General features: G+C 36.8%; 1 protein-coding gene across 9 annotated transcripts in view; it reads right to left on the bottom strand.

Moving 5' to 3' along the window:
* Window positions 1–774: 774 nt before the first annotated feature.
* slc26a6.1 (solute carrier family 26 member 6, tandem duplicate 1) overlaps window positions 775–14,434 on the bottom strand; it is a 13,680-nt gene continuing 20 nt past the window's right edge. Inside the window, exons 1-20 of one of the 9 annotated variants that reach the window (XM_077544136.1) lie at window positions 13,958–14,434; window positions 13,392–13,531; window positions 13,186–13,325; window positions 12,384–12,494; window positions 11,896–12,029; window positions 11,516–11,680; window positions 9,708–9,860; window positions 9,483–9,527; window positions 8,504–8,586; window positions 6,803–6,950; window positions 6,071–6,184; window positions 5,848–5,925; window positions 5,217–5,312; window positions 5,024–5,130; window positions 3,709–3,778; window positions 3,347–3,436; window positions 3,127–3,279; window positions 1,624–1,678; window positions 1,275–1,399; window positions 775–1,074 (exon numbers count right to left, since the gene is read on the bottom strand). The exon at window positions 13,958–14,434 is cut by the window's right edge and continues 16 nt beyond it. In XM_077544136.1, coding sequence (XP_077400262.1) covers window positions 1,051–1,074; window positions 1,275–1,399; window positions 1,624–1,678; window positions 3,127–3,279; window positions 3,347–3,436; window positions 3,709–3,778; window positions 5,024–5,130; window positions 5,217–5,312; window positions 5,848–5,925; window positions 6,071–6,184; window positions 6,803–6,950; window positions 8,504–8,586; window positions 9,483–9,527; window positions 9,708–9,860; window positions 11,516–11,680; window positions 11,896–12,029; window positions 12,384–12,494; window positions 13,186–13,325; window positions 13,392–13,531 — 2,031 coding nt within the window. In that variant the 5' untranslated portion in view covers window positions 13,958–14,434 and the 3' untranslated portion in view covers window positions 775–1,050. Of the gene's footprint in view, window positions 1,075–1,274; window positions 1,400–1,623; window positions 1,679–2,208; window positions 2,355–3,126; window positions 3,280–3,346; window positions 3,437–3,708; window positions 3,779–5,023; window positions 5,131–5,216; window positions 5,313–5,847; window positions 5,926–6,070; window positions 6,185–6,802; window positions 6,951–8,503; window positions 8,587–9,482; window positions 9,528–9,707; window positions 9,861–11,515; window positions 11,681–11,895; window positions 12,030–12,383; window positions 12,495–12,998; window positions 13,139–13,161; window positions 13,326–13,391 lie in introns of those variants that run through there. The other 8 variants (XM_077544153.1, XR_013288329.1, XR_013288328.1 and 5 more) reach the window with 8 other exon arrangements.

Raw genomic sequence — 14,434 nt, forward strand, 5'->3', positions numbered from 1 at the left:
TTAATAAGGAAGCTAGCACTCTATAGTAGCCTATGTATTTTGGTGCATCAATGAATTTTGACGGTCTGTTATTTGTCATTCGTCAACTGCCGGGACAATCTGTCATTATTTTAAGCCGAACCAAACTGTAATCAATCCATCAACATTATGTTCAACATTCATTGTGTAGCATATAGTTTTCATTGCTTCTCTTCAGCTCTATATTTTAACGATCAGATGCCTTTTATCAACTTGCATGTCCACTTTATTTGGTTGTAAACAAAGTCACGTTTTAATGTGGTTAGTGTTTATTGATGGAGTTTTTTCTATACTGAAACTCAGCCACATTTTAGTTTTATTTCAGAGAGTGGTTTATGACTATTTTTTCCTTTACAGTATAGCTGCTATACTATAATCATATACTGTATATATATATGTGTGTAGCGAGAGAGAGAGAGAGAGAGAGAGAGAGAGAGAGAGAGAGAGAGAGAGAGAGAGAGAGAGAGAGAGAGAGAGAGATTTGTTGTTGAGTTTTGTTTTCTGAATAAATAACTTGACCCCCCTGATCAAAATGTATTATAGTTCTTGAGGCTGAACATGAAAGTGTTGTTACACTAAGTGGAATAAGAAGCACACGATAATGGAACTGATTGAGTGCAATCACAATTCATGACTGCACTCAATTAACTTCTAATCATGATAAAGAATGATATGAAGAGATTGTAATTTTTTGGGCGGGCATCCAAAGATGCTGTGGCACATATTGTCAAACACTTGCTGTACGACTACAAAACATGAGTTCAGAAGTAATGTTTCATTTATTTGTTTATTCTTAAGAAAATAGTCAGGAAAACAAATTATCAAAATTCAAAAACTCTAATATATCCCTGACACCTTACAACACACACTTAATAATTAACATTTTGTAAAAAAAAAAATAAAAAAAATGCTATGAATACATTGTTGTACTATAACATATAAACTGTTATTTTTCCGGCATCCACATTTAATGGCGCCATAATTTTGAGATGTACAACAGAGGAAGCAGTCCAAGTTCAGTTCAGTTCAACTTCAGATTGCATCCGAGGTCATTTCCTGAGAAAAGACAAATTTAAAAAATCAAACCTATTTCGTGATAGGCTAAAACAGGCAACTTGTCTTCTATATTATCGAAGTGTAAAACATGTGGGAACTGTTTTCATTTGTTTAAGAAAAAAAAGTCACACACGCCGATAATTAAAAAGAGTAATATATTAACCTGTATTGTCGTCACATGTTACGAAACATTCACACACCTCAAGAAGCGCAGGCGGAGAGCTGACACAACGATGGACGGCATGATGGACTGATGGCAAGATGGAGGAGCGGGGCAGGCTGTTGGGGATGCAACCCTGATACCGAAGCTGGGAAAAAAGGCTCTCTATTGACACACAGCACACCTCAAGTTTACTTCACATATGGTCATGCCATCAAAAATCACATTTATAGATAAATATGTTTGTGACTCCACTGAGACCTATGCAGGGAAAAAAGAATCATGCACACACACGCGGGTGTCGGCAACTTATTTATGTCCAAATTGAGTGTGTGCGATCTTGAGCATGTGTCACAATGAGTAAGTAAAAAAATAAAAATAAAACTGACCTGGGCACGAGGCCAGGAAAACACGGACATTCTGAGCTTCAAAGTTCTCCACAAGCTGTTGGACACACAAAAGAACACAAAGCCTGAAGGATGATGTGAATAGATAGCTTTCGGTTTATTTGTGCATTTGTTATTTTGCTTATCAGTTAGGTCAAAGAGGTGATAAAGTTGTAACAGTAAGATTGGTTAGCCATTCATCTAAAGCCGTGAAATCTAAGATGGTGTGCAATCAACAGGGTGTGTGTCATATTTTCATGATCATGTGACCACTGAACATTTGAAAGGATTTTCTGAAAGGGAAGAAAAAACATTGTTGTGCTCCACAAATCAAATATCTACAAATCACTAAGTTGGACACTTCTCAAAGTGAAATCATCAGTTGTTACCTGCTGGTCTGATTTCAAACTTAAATTTTCAAAAAGCTAAGAAGAATTTTTACTGTGAATACGGTGTTTATTTGTAAACCTGCAATTGGCTGCTCACACGTGACCCTGAACAGGATAAGTGGTAGGAAATAATAAATGATTAAAAAAAAAGTTAACTGCATCACCATATGAGGACATATTGACAACATTACTTACATACCTTGAAAGTACTCATCAAATTGGAGCTAGGAGTTAATGGAGTTTGCTGCAGCTCAACCATGTACAATACGGGAAATTTTGGGATCTGTAATTCATTCACTGCCAGCCCAGTAAAAATGTATCTTTTGACGTCTATAGCCGCCGTCACTGGCAGCGAATGAGTTGAGAAAAAAAAAACAAACAAACATATTATTTAGAGGAAGTTACCATACTTATTGTGTCAATTCAATAATTAAAATTAGGGCTGGGCGAGTACTGATATCAGGTATCGTCCGATACTCGGCCTTATTTCAAGGTATTGGTACTCATGATGGCGGCCGGTACTAGTATTGGCTGCCTTCTTGTGGCTGTTTTACAAACGGGAACTAAAGGCATGCACGTCTGAGAGATGTTCATTAAGATGCAATTTCTGTAAGCAAACAGTATGTAAAGAAATAGCAAAAGATCACAGTAAATTGTCATTAATTTCATGCAGTTTTAAGGAAAAATGCTAAATTAGGCCATATAGGTCTTCATTCAAAATTATTGGTTATTGATTTTATTGGAAATGTTATGTATCAAAAGTGGTATCGCGTTTGGTATCGGTAATTACTCAAGAGTTGAGTACTCGGTCAGAAAAAAGTGGTATCAAATATCCTAAATTAATATGCAATAAATTGCTTCTAATTGCCTCAAATTAAATTGGATACATGTTTTAATCATGCTCCACCACTTATATAAACATAAAGTCTTAAGTCATATAACCTGTGAATAAAGACCAATTGTGAGAACACACATCTCAGTGCTCTCTAAATCTTGGTCCACTGGGGCACAAATGTGGCAGGTGTTGGTTTGTTGACCCAGAATGCTGACGTCAGTCGCGTCATCTTGTCTCCACTGTGCTTTTACAAGATCAATATGAAAACAATTGATGGATCACCTCGCAGAGTGCCGTCATGGCCACCGAGTCCATAAAGCTGACCGAGCTGAGATCCAGAATCAAGGCGTGGCTGCGTGGCGGAGCCTGGGCAGAGGAGGACGTCAAAGGGGTTCGGACTCCTGCTGGGTTTTCCTCCTGAGCTTGACGCACTATCTGGGCAGAGAAGGGAAAAGTTGGAGACAATTCCATGACGCTGAGTTTGTTTGTGTGTGTTTTCCACCTGTGTGATCTCAGTGAAGACCAGTTCAGAGTTAGCAAAATAAATTGGACTGCGACAAAGGATTATGGTAACTCCGGGAACCATCTTTGCCTGTGAAACATACACACATCATGATCACTTCTGCTCAAGAAAGAAGGATGCAACCTTGATCCAACATACAGTAGATATCATGGACATTCCTTCCTATATTTTCTATGCCCACCAATTCTGATTTATACTACTTTTAGCCCTTGACTTTTTCTTGATTGGCTAAGATGGTATCCAGTCAACTATAGAACAAAAGCAAAACATATAAAAAGGTCAAAGATTAAATTAAAAGGTTTTTAAAAAAATAAAACAGGTATTAAAAAAACTGAAAACACCTGAGTGTAGAGTTGCACATCTCTGTAACAATCTGTACCAGGAATTTGACCCAACACAGAAGTGGAGAAGCTGGAAGATAAGGACACATGAGAGAAATATTCATCAGGACAACATGACACAAACGACCACACAGCTAATTGGGGAGAGAAGCTAAAAAGCTTTAAAAGCTCTACTATATAATTCAAACAACACAATGCAAATGCAATTAACATTTTTATGTCAACTGTTCCACACAATTAATTCAACATTTACATTTCAGAGTGGACAGTGTGTATAGTACAAGGTACTTGTAGATTTGTACAAACGTATTTAATCCTATTAACGACTTAGGTTATTTTATTAATTGTACAAGCATATTAAACAGATGTCAATATGAATATACTTTATCATTACTGATGTTCAATTACACCATGAAATACGAGTATTTTTTTTTTTATCTGTAACCATTTTCATAACTCAAAACATTTGTATTTCAATTTCATTTCTTTCTCCACTGAAATGAATAAAAATGCCATTAAGATATTCCCACTTCTCCCCATAAACAACATAATTTTTTGTAGCGTGTTTTCCAATAAGAAAAATAGCACCCTGTAATGTACTTGAATTAAAAGACATTTTGACAAGTTTTGCTTCATATCAATAGATATGCAGCTCCTCCTAGTGTGCAAACCTTGACCACTGGAAGGGAGTGTTATGTAGACATAGAGACACACATGAAGAAGAATTTCACAACTGAGCTGCCATAGTGTTCCTTTTTTTTTGTGTGTGCAAAAGATGAAACATGCCTGTGAGTACATGTGTTGCTACAACTTTTGTGCTTGAACATCCGTTGCTTGACTGCAAGTTTGCGACACAAATGCTATTTGTTAGTCCATCTATGGCATTTTGCATTGATACCATTAAGCGAACTTTTCCATGTTTGATTGTTTTAAAAACACATGTACCGGTATATGTATTTCTCTTTGTTTTAATATTTACTTTGACAGTAAAGAATAAGTAGGAGTAGCAATACCTTGAAGCCTCTTTTTTGAAGACATGTTCACAATTTGCCGAACTGCAGCTTGTTTTAAAGTTGACTTAGTTGATTGGACACCATACAGTGCTTGTATTTAGGTCAAAGCAACAAACAAACAAACAAAAAATATATTTAAAAAAAACAAAAAACTAGTAAATCGGGTCACATGTATTGCAAGGCAGGACAGTCCCTTGGAGGCTTAAATGAAGGTCATAATTAATATCATGCAAAAAAAATGTCTGCAGCTTAAGAGAAAAAAACAGAAGTAGTAGAAAGTAGGAAAAAATAAAAACACTGACCGTTGTGTTCTGTAGATGAGCATAAGCAGAGAGAAGGGTATGGCCACTGCCAGTCCCAGGTCCAGGTTTAGGACTATGGTTGAGATCAGTGATGCCACCCACACAAGCTTGAGTAGAGCAGAGGTCAAAAGTTCATGGTCAGGAAGTCACTGGTGAGCAGTGTCATGATAATCGAGTGCAGTTTGTATACTACCAGATCAATGCGATCAGACTTCCATAACGAAACCACATCTTTAAACTGAGCCAGTAACCCCTGCAGGTTCACCACAATGATTACTGCTAACACTGCCTGGAACACACAGTAAGTTTCATTCATTGCCAATTCGATAAGGCTGACACATGACGACAGTCAGACAATCAATGATCCGTGACGTGATCATTCCGTCCGTTTTCTACCACTTGTCCTGGTCAGGATTATGGGTGAGCGTCGACGAATCCTCTCGGAATAGAGAATAGTTTGGTGACGACTCAGTTTGTCCAGGAAATTGTGTGTACCATAGTAGCATAAAGTGTCCAATGTCAGCATCCTTACAGACTTTCCAGCATTTTACCTAGCTTTATATTTTCATCGTTGCGTAGTATAGCAGTGACCCTGTGACTTTCTGTACTGTCTTCTTTCTGTCTTATGTTATTGAATGCTTCAGTTTGTGTGTTTTTTCTAGCAATTAAACCAAAATGTAGATATTTGTACTGGTAGTGTGAGGAAGCCAAAGTGAACACTTACATGTTGTTTTCAACAGAGCCTGAATGTGTATGCATGACTACAGAAAATGATTTTCCAGAAATAAAAATAGCTGCAATTATTACAAATAAATAGAATTTACCTTCGGCAGCTGCTCAAAGAGATGACCAATCTTCAGCAAAACAGTTAAAATCATCAGGGCTGATATCAAGCCTGACATCTAAACAGCAAAACCAATGGGAAGGACAAACATGAAGATTTGAATTGTGAAAAAAAAAAAAAAGGTGTATTGTAATGAAAATCGTCAAAGCTAGAATTGATCATGTTGTCTTTCCAACAAAAAGAGTCTTTGAGGGGAACAATACCTGTGATTTGACACCGATGCTTTCTTGAACCATACTGCGTGAGAAAGAGCAACTGACAGCAAAACACTGAAACACGGCTCCTATGGAGTTACACAAACCCAGAGCCAGCAGGTCCTAAGGAGGGAGGAACACAGATAGTTTGTATTTTTAAAATATATAATATCCAGATAATCTTTCAAAAATATCAGCGCTGGTTCGGAGACGGTTTCAAGAGATGTTTGGAAAACTGCTGTGGTGTTCAGTTTGGATATCAACTAGTCCAGAAATCTTCTATTTGAGTCAGTATGGTGTGAATGGAAGAGACCACTTTGCAATTTAAGTGGCATTAGGTCATATCATGACGAAATTCCAAAATGACTTGTAACTTGGGGTGTAACAAAATATTGATGCCAATGTAATGTACTGTATGGATCAAATGTTGAGATGCTGCCGTCCCTTGAAATGAATTATCCTCAATGTACTCAAAAATACTGTGATGTACCTAAGGTGATTTTTGTTACCTTACCTAATAAATAAAAATGCAGTTTATGAAACACCAGCAGAAGATCACCCAAATATCTACTGATTGCATGATGTGAAGTAATGACACTAACAATTTACTGTATGTAAAGTTGATGATCTATATTTTATAAAGTTGATTGACTAGCCTGGACACCTCGTTTGGGTTCGGGTTAACACGGGTGCAAAGTACATCAGTAAGAATAACGTTCAGTTATTGAAGAACTACTGCACCTGGCTGGAGTCAAAGCGGTAACCATGTTTGTGGGCAAACGCTGAGCCCATGGCTGAGAGGAAGCTGAAGCCCACCAGAGCGACCGACAGAGCCGGAATGAAAAGTTCCCTGACCATTGAGAGAGACGGGAGGACGGGTGCCGACAGCCTACAAAAGAGGACGGACAACGGAAAACACCCGTTGAATGACAGTTCAATTCAATTCAGAATGTAATTGAAACAACGTCATTTTATCACTGACCTCAATAATCAATGCTCTTATTATTGAAAATCTACGGGTTTCTTTGAGATTCAGTAATGTAATCTGAACGGCTTAATTATTTACAAGCAATGATGAGGCGAGCTTCACCACTTACGTGAGCAAATAGTCCAACAGTTTAAGAAAAACGTGCAAGGAATTTAGGCATCATCTACAGTCCATAATATCAGCAAATGATTCAGAAAACCAGGAGAAATCTCTGCTTGCAAGCAGCAAGGCGAAAAAAAATTTGGTGCCATAAATTCATAAAAAAAAAAAAGATTATTAAAAATTAAAGGCAAGAGGCGATTAAAAATTGTAATTGTAATTAATCACATGACTTTACTAGTTAATTCATGATAAATCAAAAAAATTTACATCTGTTCTAAATGTACAATAAAAAAAATTCTAGATTTTCATTCTTTTGTTAACAAAAGTGGGAAAAATGTTAAACTAATAGAAAAAGTTCAAATTAATTTTTGACGTTTATAGCCGTCAAAGGCAGTGAATGAATAAAAAACAGAAAAGAAAAGATTATTAAAAATTCGGGGGTGTCAGGCGATTAAAGTTTTTCATCGTAATTAATTGCATGACTTCACTAGTAAAGTCGCGATTAATCACAAATTTCATATCTGTTTTAAATGTACAATAAAAAAAATTCTAGGTTTCATACAATTGTTAGCAAAAGTGGAAACAAATTTAAACTGATAGAAATAGTTAAAATGATTTTTTTTACGTTTATAGCCGTCAGTGAATGAGTGAATGAGTTAAATGCCCGTGAGTACCTTTCATCTCTCAGCTGGCACTGTATTTAAAAAAAACAACAACAAAAAACGGTATAGTGATATGTCATATTATCTTGCATACACATGGGCTAAGGAACAATTATCAGTTAGCAAAGTTTGTTGCTATAAATGCAAATAAAAACTCAACCATGCAAAGCAAAAGCCATATATCAAAAAACACCCAGAAACACAATTGGCTTCTCTTCTCTTGGTTGGACTCAAAGTGGAAAAGTGTGCCGTGGTCTGACGAGTCCACCACATGTCAAATTGTTTTTGGAAAATAAGGAGGTCGTGTCCTTATAGCCAAAGAAGAAAAGGGCGATTGAGACAGTTATCAGTGCAAAGTTCTCACGCCAGCTTCATTGGAATTGTAGCTGGTAACTTCAAGTGAGTAACTGTGACTGGTAGAGTGGAACAAGGAAACCTTCATGCACTGAGGTTACTACATACATTAAATAGCTTATTTACAAACATCAATACTACTAAATGTGACATTAGAAAATGAGGAGCTTGACATTATGATAACAAGACAGGAAATATGGGTATTTCGACATTTTGTATAATTCATGTTAATTCACAATAACAATAGCACTAGCATCTGGTATTAGAAACGCTGGATGTTGAACTGAAAACAAGCAACAGCAACAACAACAAAGACAATAAGACTATTCCACTGACCCAGAGGGAATGTCTCCAACCACCTGGACTCTGTGTTGTCCAGCCAGGTCCATCTGTACAGATATCACAGTACCCAGGACAATCTGTAAGCCCCACCCCACCAAAAAAACAAAAACTGGAGGTTAAAGCCCTGTCTGTCACACTGTAGCTTTGTAGAATTAAGCAGCACATCACATGAATGAAAGAAGTTCACTTAAGAAGTTCAAGGAATTATAAAGGCTAACACTACAGTCAACCTCTTTGATTAATATTTTTCACACAAGGTGGCTAAATAATACATAAAGACAATAAATTAACCATTTACAAAAAACACATTATTTTCAACATTGCATTTCAATATTTTTAAACATTATGAACTGATGTGCTGTATTATATTCCCATTATGAAGTAAACACATTCGTCAATATATGCAGTAATGGAACAAATCAAATAAATTAATTGAGGGGGAAGCTTGCCAAAATAACATTAAAAAAAAACATCCATAGTGAGTGGAATATAGTTACACCTACTAAATTAGTAATGTTAAAAAATACAATTAAAAACAAAATTCATTTGAAGAAAAAAGTGGCATTTCATTCACACTCTTATACATGAATCTCATACATTCTAACATGCTCTGTACTTGTATAATTAATGTAATTTAATTAATTTGTCATTGGCGCATTCGTTCACATGGGTGATTGCATGTGTTCTGTTGACATTGTTAACATTTTTACTGTTTTATTTTACATTTGACCTGTTTTACATTTCATTATAGATGTGTTGATGTAGGTGTAATTATGTTAACCTAATATAACCTGATGAGTAATGCTTTTGACATTCTTGCTATCTTTTCTACAGTTTTCCCAGACATGAGAAAGTTAATATGTTTCGTTTGTTTATCTAAGAAGTCTAGTTCCTGTTCGTCATAAATCCGGTTTTCAAAAGTTCAAGGACGATCTAGTACAGTATACTGGCAAAATGCAAACTCATTCTGTACCTCACGGGATGACAGAGGCGTTTCCTCATGTTTTGAATAAAAAGGCTGTGTGGGCAAAAGAGGACACACATCTTGGATGACACTGCTTGGGTGATATGCAATTGTGTGACCAGAGATCTCTGTAATAAATCAACCTTGCAAGTACCTTCTTCACAAGAATCTCATCTTTGATTTATTTGAACACGCACAAGATTACAAAAATAAAGATAATCTTTCAGTTCTCACCAATATAGCTTCCCAAGGTATGGCCACTGGCAGCTTGCTTTTAAAACGTTTATTCAGCATTTTGCCGCTTATGAGAATCACCATGGAAACCACGGTGACTGACAGAGTTCCTGGTATTGCGCTGGTCATCCCACACAGGACATCGTATAAAGTCTTAGGGGAGAGGACATATTCAAAGTAAAGATGCTTTAATGGGACCATACCCAGCAAGGCAACACATTTAAAAGAGTACTTCAAAGCTCCAAATTATTTTTTTCTCATGACAGTTTTATAGTGCATTTATTTCATAGTGTTTTTTTCTGAATTTGCACAGTGCATGGTGGAAAAAGTATATGAACCCTTCAGCTAATGATTTGGAGTCAGGATCAGCCAACATATATACCATCATTATGATGAGATTGGAGGTAAAGCTGCCTTGCCCTATTTAAAAAAAAAAAAAAGTTTCTCAAAAAGCATTGCCTGATGTGAAACCATGCCTTGCACAAAAAGACGACTTACAATTAAAAATTGTGAACTGGAAAGTGTTTCAAAAACTGTACAATACACCTCAAAGCCTTGATGTTTATTGTTCCTGATGTTAAGAAATTGAGAAAGTTTATGGTTGTTGCTACTCTCCCAAGGAGTGGCCATCCTATAAAGATAACAGGCACAGTACAGTGCAGAATGCTCAGTTAGGTAAATAAGAATCTTATATATATATATATATATATATAGATAGATAGATAGATAGATAGATAGATAGATAGATAGATAGATAGATAGATATAGACTATAGAGACAAGCTAACATCTCTACTGATAAAATCAATGATAAGTAAAGCATTAAAAAAAAGAATGGATGTCATGAGAAGACACCACAGAGGAAGCCACTGCTGCCCCAAAAAAACAAAAACAACTTTGTCACAGGTGGTTTGAAATTTGTTTGCCGAAAATGTCACATCATACAACCAACAAAATCACCATCCCTTTCTTGGAAAGTCTGTACTGGGCGGATTCCAATCATCAGCAGACATGTCCACGTAAAGATTTAGCAGTAATAAATTTAATAATAATGCAAATACTGTGGAGACTGGGGTTAAGTTGTATTTTAGAATTTTAAAAATAAGCAAAATTTCACAAGTTACTTCATGTTAAAGGTTAGATAGTTCTTATGCATGCCTTATGCCATCTAGTGGCAAAAAAATGACCTCAACACAAATCCATATCACACTTGTTTTTTTTTTACAGTACAGTACATCTTTTTAATTTTAACTCAATTTATGAATTATTATTATTAAATTACTGTTTCAATGACTAAAAGATGAAGCCAAATTTCTTAGTTAAATTTTTTTTCACTTTTATGTTAAGAGTATGAAACTTGTACATTTTATTGTACATTTAGAACAGATATAAAATTTGTGATTAATCGTGAGTTAACTATTGAAGTCATGCAATTAATTCCGATTAAAAAAAAAATTCTCCAGAAGAAAAAAAAATATATATATATATATATATATACGATAAAAAATTTAATCGCCTGACACCCCTATATATGTATATATATATATATATATATTTTTTTTTTTTTTTACCCACTTCACTATCTACTAGTGGGTACACACCTCACTGGCCCCAACACAAGTGGACCAAAATAATGAAAAAAAAAAAAATATATATATATATATATATATATATATATATATATATATATATATATATATTTATTTATTTATTTTTTTCACTTAATTTGCACCAGTTATCCAGATTTGCTTTTTTTTTTTTCTTTCTTTCTTGGGAGCAGGCTACTAGTGTGTGTGTTTTACAACCAACCCAAGCAGAGGCCATCAGTCCAGTGTGTCTCTGTGCAACTATTCCAGTCATGAGGGGCAGCTGCATGGCAACCACATGAAGACCAGCACCTGTTGTGTAGCCTCTGATGAGCGGATCGGACAACCAGCGGCACACATCACCGCAGCGCAGCAGATACAGCAGGAGCTGGATGAGTACACGTACGCACAAGTACATAAACACTGCTAGCCGTTTTCAAACCTGGAATTAATATGAGCTGTTGATCTCTTACAAAACAATATTACTTATTGACATACAGTATGTGAAAGGTTTTGAAGTATGTAGCATCAGACTTTAAAAAGTGCAAAAAAATTCAAAAGGCATTTAAGAAAATAGATGAAATGTATCATCTAGGTGTGTACCTGTATGAGACCACAGAGCAAGGTAAGTTGGACAGCTATGTTTACTTTAGCTGCCACCACATCAGCACCATCATCAGGCAACTCCACAATGGCAGGGACAGACCCGATCATGATGGCCAGGACAGCAAAAGTTCCTGAAACATTAACACACCCTTTGCTGAGGTGACTTTAAAAGTTACATGTCCACCAAGCAGATTAGTTTGGCACTGTGTCATTTTTACGGCTTTCCATGATCAAAAGTTGCATCAGTTTTGGTATTGCTGATTTGATGACATCACACTTACAAGTATGCACACCATCCAGGCAGGATGGTGGTGAAAAACACGAGGCTGATCAAAGTTTAACATTCAAAATTGATTTTTTTAAGCACATTCATTCACATAATAAATTTCACACATTTCCAGAGGGTTATACATCTGGAGCAATGCACAGAACCTGGAGGATAGACATATAACTCGTTGCCATTTTGGTTTTAATGTGACACTCACCCAAGGAGAGATGTCGAGACGTGCCGAATATGAAGTAGATGATCAGCGGGTAGAGAGACGAGTAGAGGCCAAACACCGGAGGAACGCCGACCAACATGGCGTTGGCCATACCTGGGTAGGAAAGAGAAAGGGACATGACTTTTAGGGACATGAATGCAAAATGTCTCCACTCATACAGGTGTTTGTTTGTATGCAGTAAATGTCTTCATTTTTAATTAATTACTCAATCATTATTATCTAATTTTATAGTGAAGTTTTGCCAACAGATATGGCCACATCCACAAAAGAGCATTATACTTATTTGCACACAACAGTAAGTAAATAAATAAGTTCCAGTGGCTACTAGTTAGCCCCAATGACATGAGCAGCAAGGGCCAGCTCACAAGTCTGTTCTAAAAATAGCTCACAAGTGATGTCTTCTGTACTAAATATTGTATATTTTGCTTTAAAATAAAACAGCTTGTGTTAAATGGAGGAAAATGTTTTTATTCTCCCAAATATAAAAAAAAAGAAAAAAAAGTTCATTTTAGAAATGTGATTTTAATACCGTAATACCACAATATTTTTGCTCATAGTTATCATAATATCAGAATCTAACATCGGGCCCAGGCCTACCTAGTAGTGGCTCACTACAATACATTGCAGTGGGAAAGGACTTGAGTCTCAGTTGGATGGAAAGCTGGAACTCAAGATTCAAAACTGGAACTTTAAATCTGTGAACTACTAACCACCAGTGTGTCGTAGTGCCATGTGTACATGCGATTTTGAATGATACTTTCCTGTTCTGTTGAGCGTTGCTCACCCTGTGGCAGATGCATGGCGCCCACGCTAAGCCCAGACACCAGGTCTCCCATTACGTTTTCTCTGATGGAGTAGTGCGGCAGCCATGACAGGATGGGAAACAAGACCAGCAGACTGCTCTTTAACCTGGAGACTGAACACCTGAATGGAATGCAAACCCGCAATTTAGTTGAGCGCATGCAGCAAACCTGTCCTTATTTGACTCACCGACATTGCATCTTGACCCTCTCCAAAAAAGACATGGCCGTGTCTACTCGCTGTCCAATGACCTCCAGCTGGGCCTCATCCAGGGCCACAACAAGACAATGCATGTTGTTAGGGTGGCTATTTTGCTCCTTGTCATCCATCTAAAACCAAGTTTAGGGCTTTCTGGTAAAAACCGAGGATTTTCACCTTTAACACAGTGTGCTTGCAATTGTGTCCTAAGCACTTTTCTGCCTGCAAAGAGGCCACACAAATGAAATGGGAGGCTTTGCAAATCAAGCAAATGAGGGAGAAAGGATGACCTATTTGAGTGCTCCCAGTATCTTGAAGAGTTCACATGCCAAAGTGAGAGTGGGGAGCAAATCACACTGAGTCAAGGGGGGTGGGCAACAAACCTTGAACTCTGGACACTGCAAAGTTTACAACCGCCTTTTGTCTTACCCCACCACACTCATTATCCTGCTGTGAATGCCTCGATTATGGTTTGTGTGGAAATGAATGGGGAAAAAAGCACTTTAGTTAATTAACTAAAGAACGCAAAAACGGCTGGGAGTGGGTTACAAGCGCACCTTTCTTCAGTGATGTCATCTATGTCCCGCTCCCCACTGAAACACCGCTACTCCGTCAAAAATAAAATAAAATACTGTAACATAAAATGATCATCTTAAAAACAAACAACGAGCACATCGGGACAATTAGGCAACTGAATAACAAATTCCCCATGCGCTAGGATAATTTATAGCGTTGCATAACGGATAAAATACTTAATATAAAATATACCCTACGAAAGTAAGTGCGACATTTTGTTCCGCCTCTTCGTACACTGGTCAAAACAACAAACAGACGTTCAGGAAGGTTCGTGGCGAGTGGGCGAGTCGTCACGCTACTAAAACAGAACATATTTAGTATACAAGTATACTGTAATTGGAGTAGTACGGTAGGCTACAGTATCTGTAGCGAAGACTATTAATAAAATAACATAAAAATAAAATCTCCCTCACACTTCTTCAACACCTCCTACACACACACTTGTCAGCTTAGCCTGT

The sequence above is a fragment of the Vanacampus margaritifer genome, chromosome 1 (assembly GCF_051991255.1).
Source record: "Vanacampus margaritifer isolate UIUO_Vmar chromosome 1, RoL_Vmar_1.0, whole genome shotgun sequence".
NCBI classification, from domain to species: Eukaryota; Metazoa; Chordata; class Actinopteri; order Syngnathiformes; family Syngnathidae; genus Vanacampus; species Vanacampus margaritifer.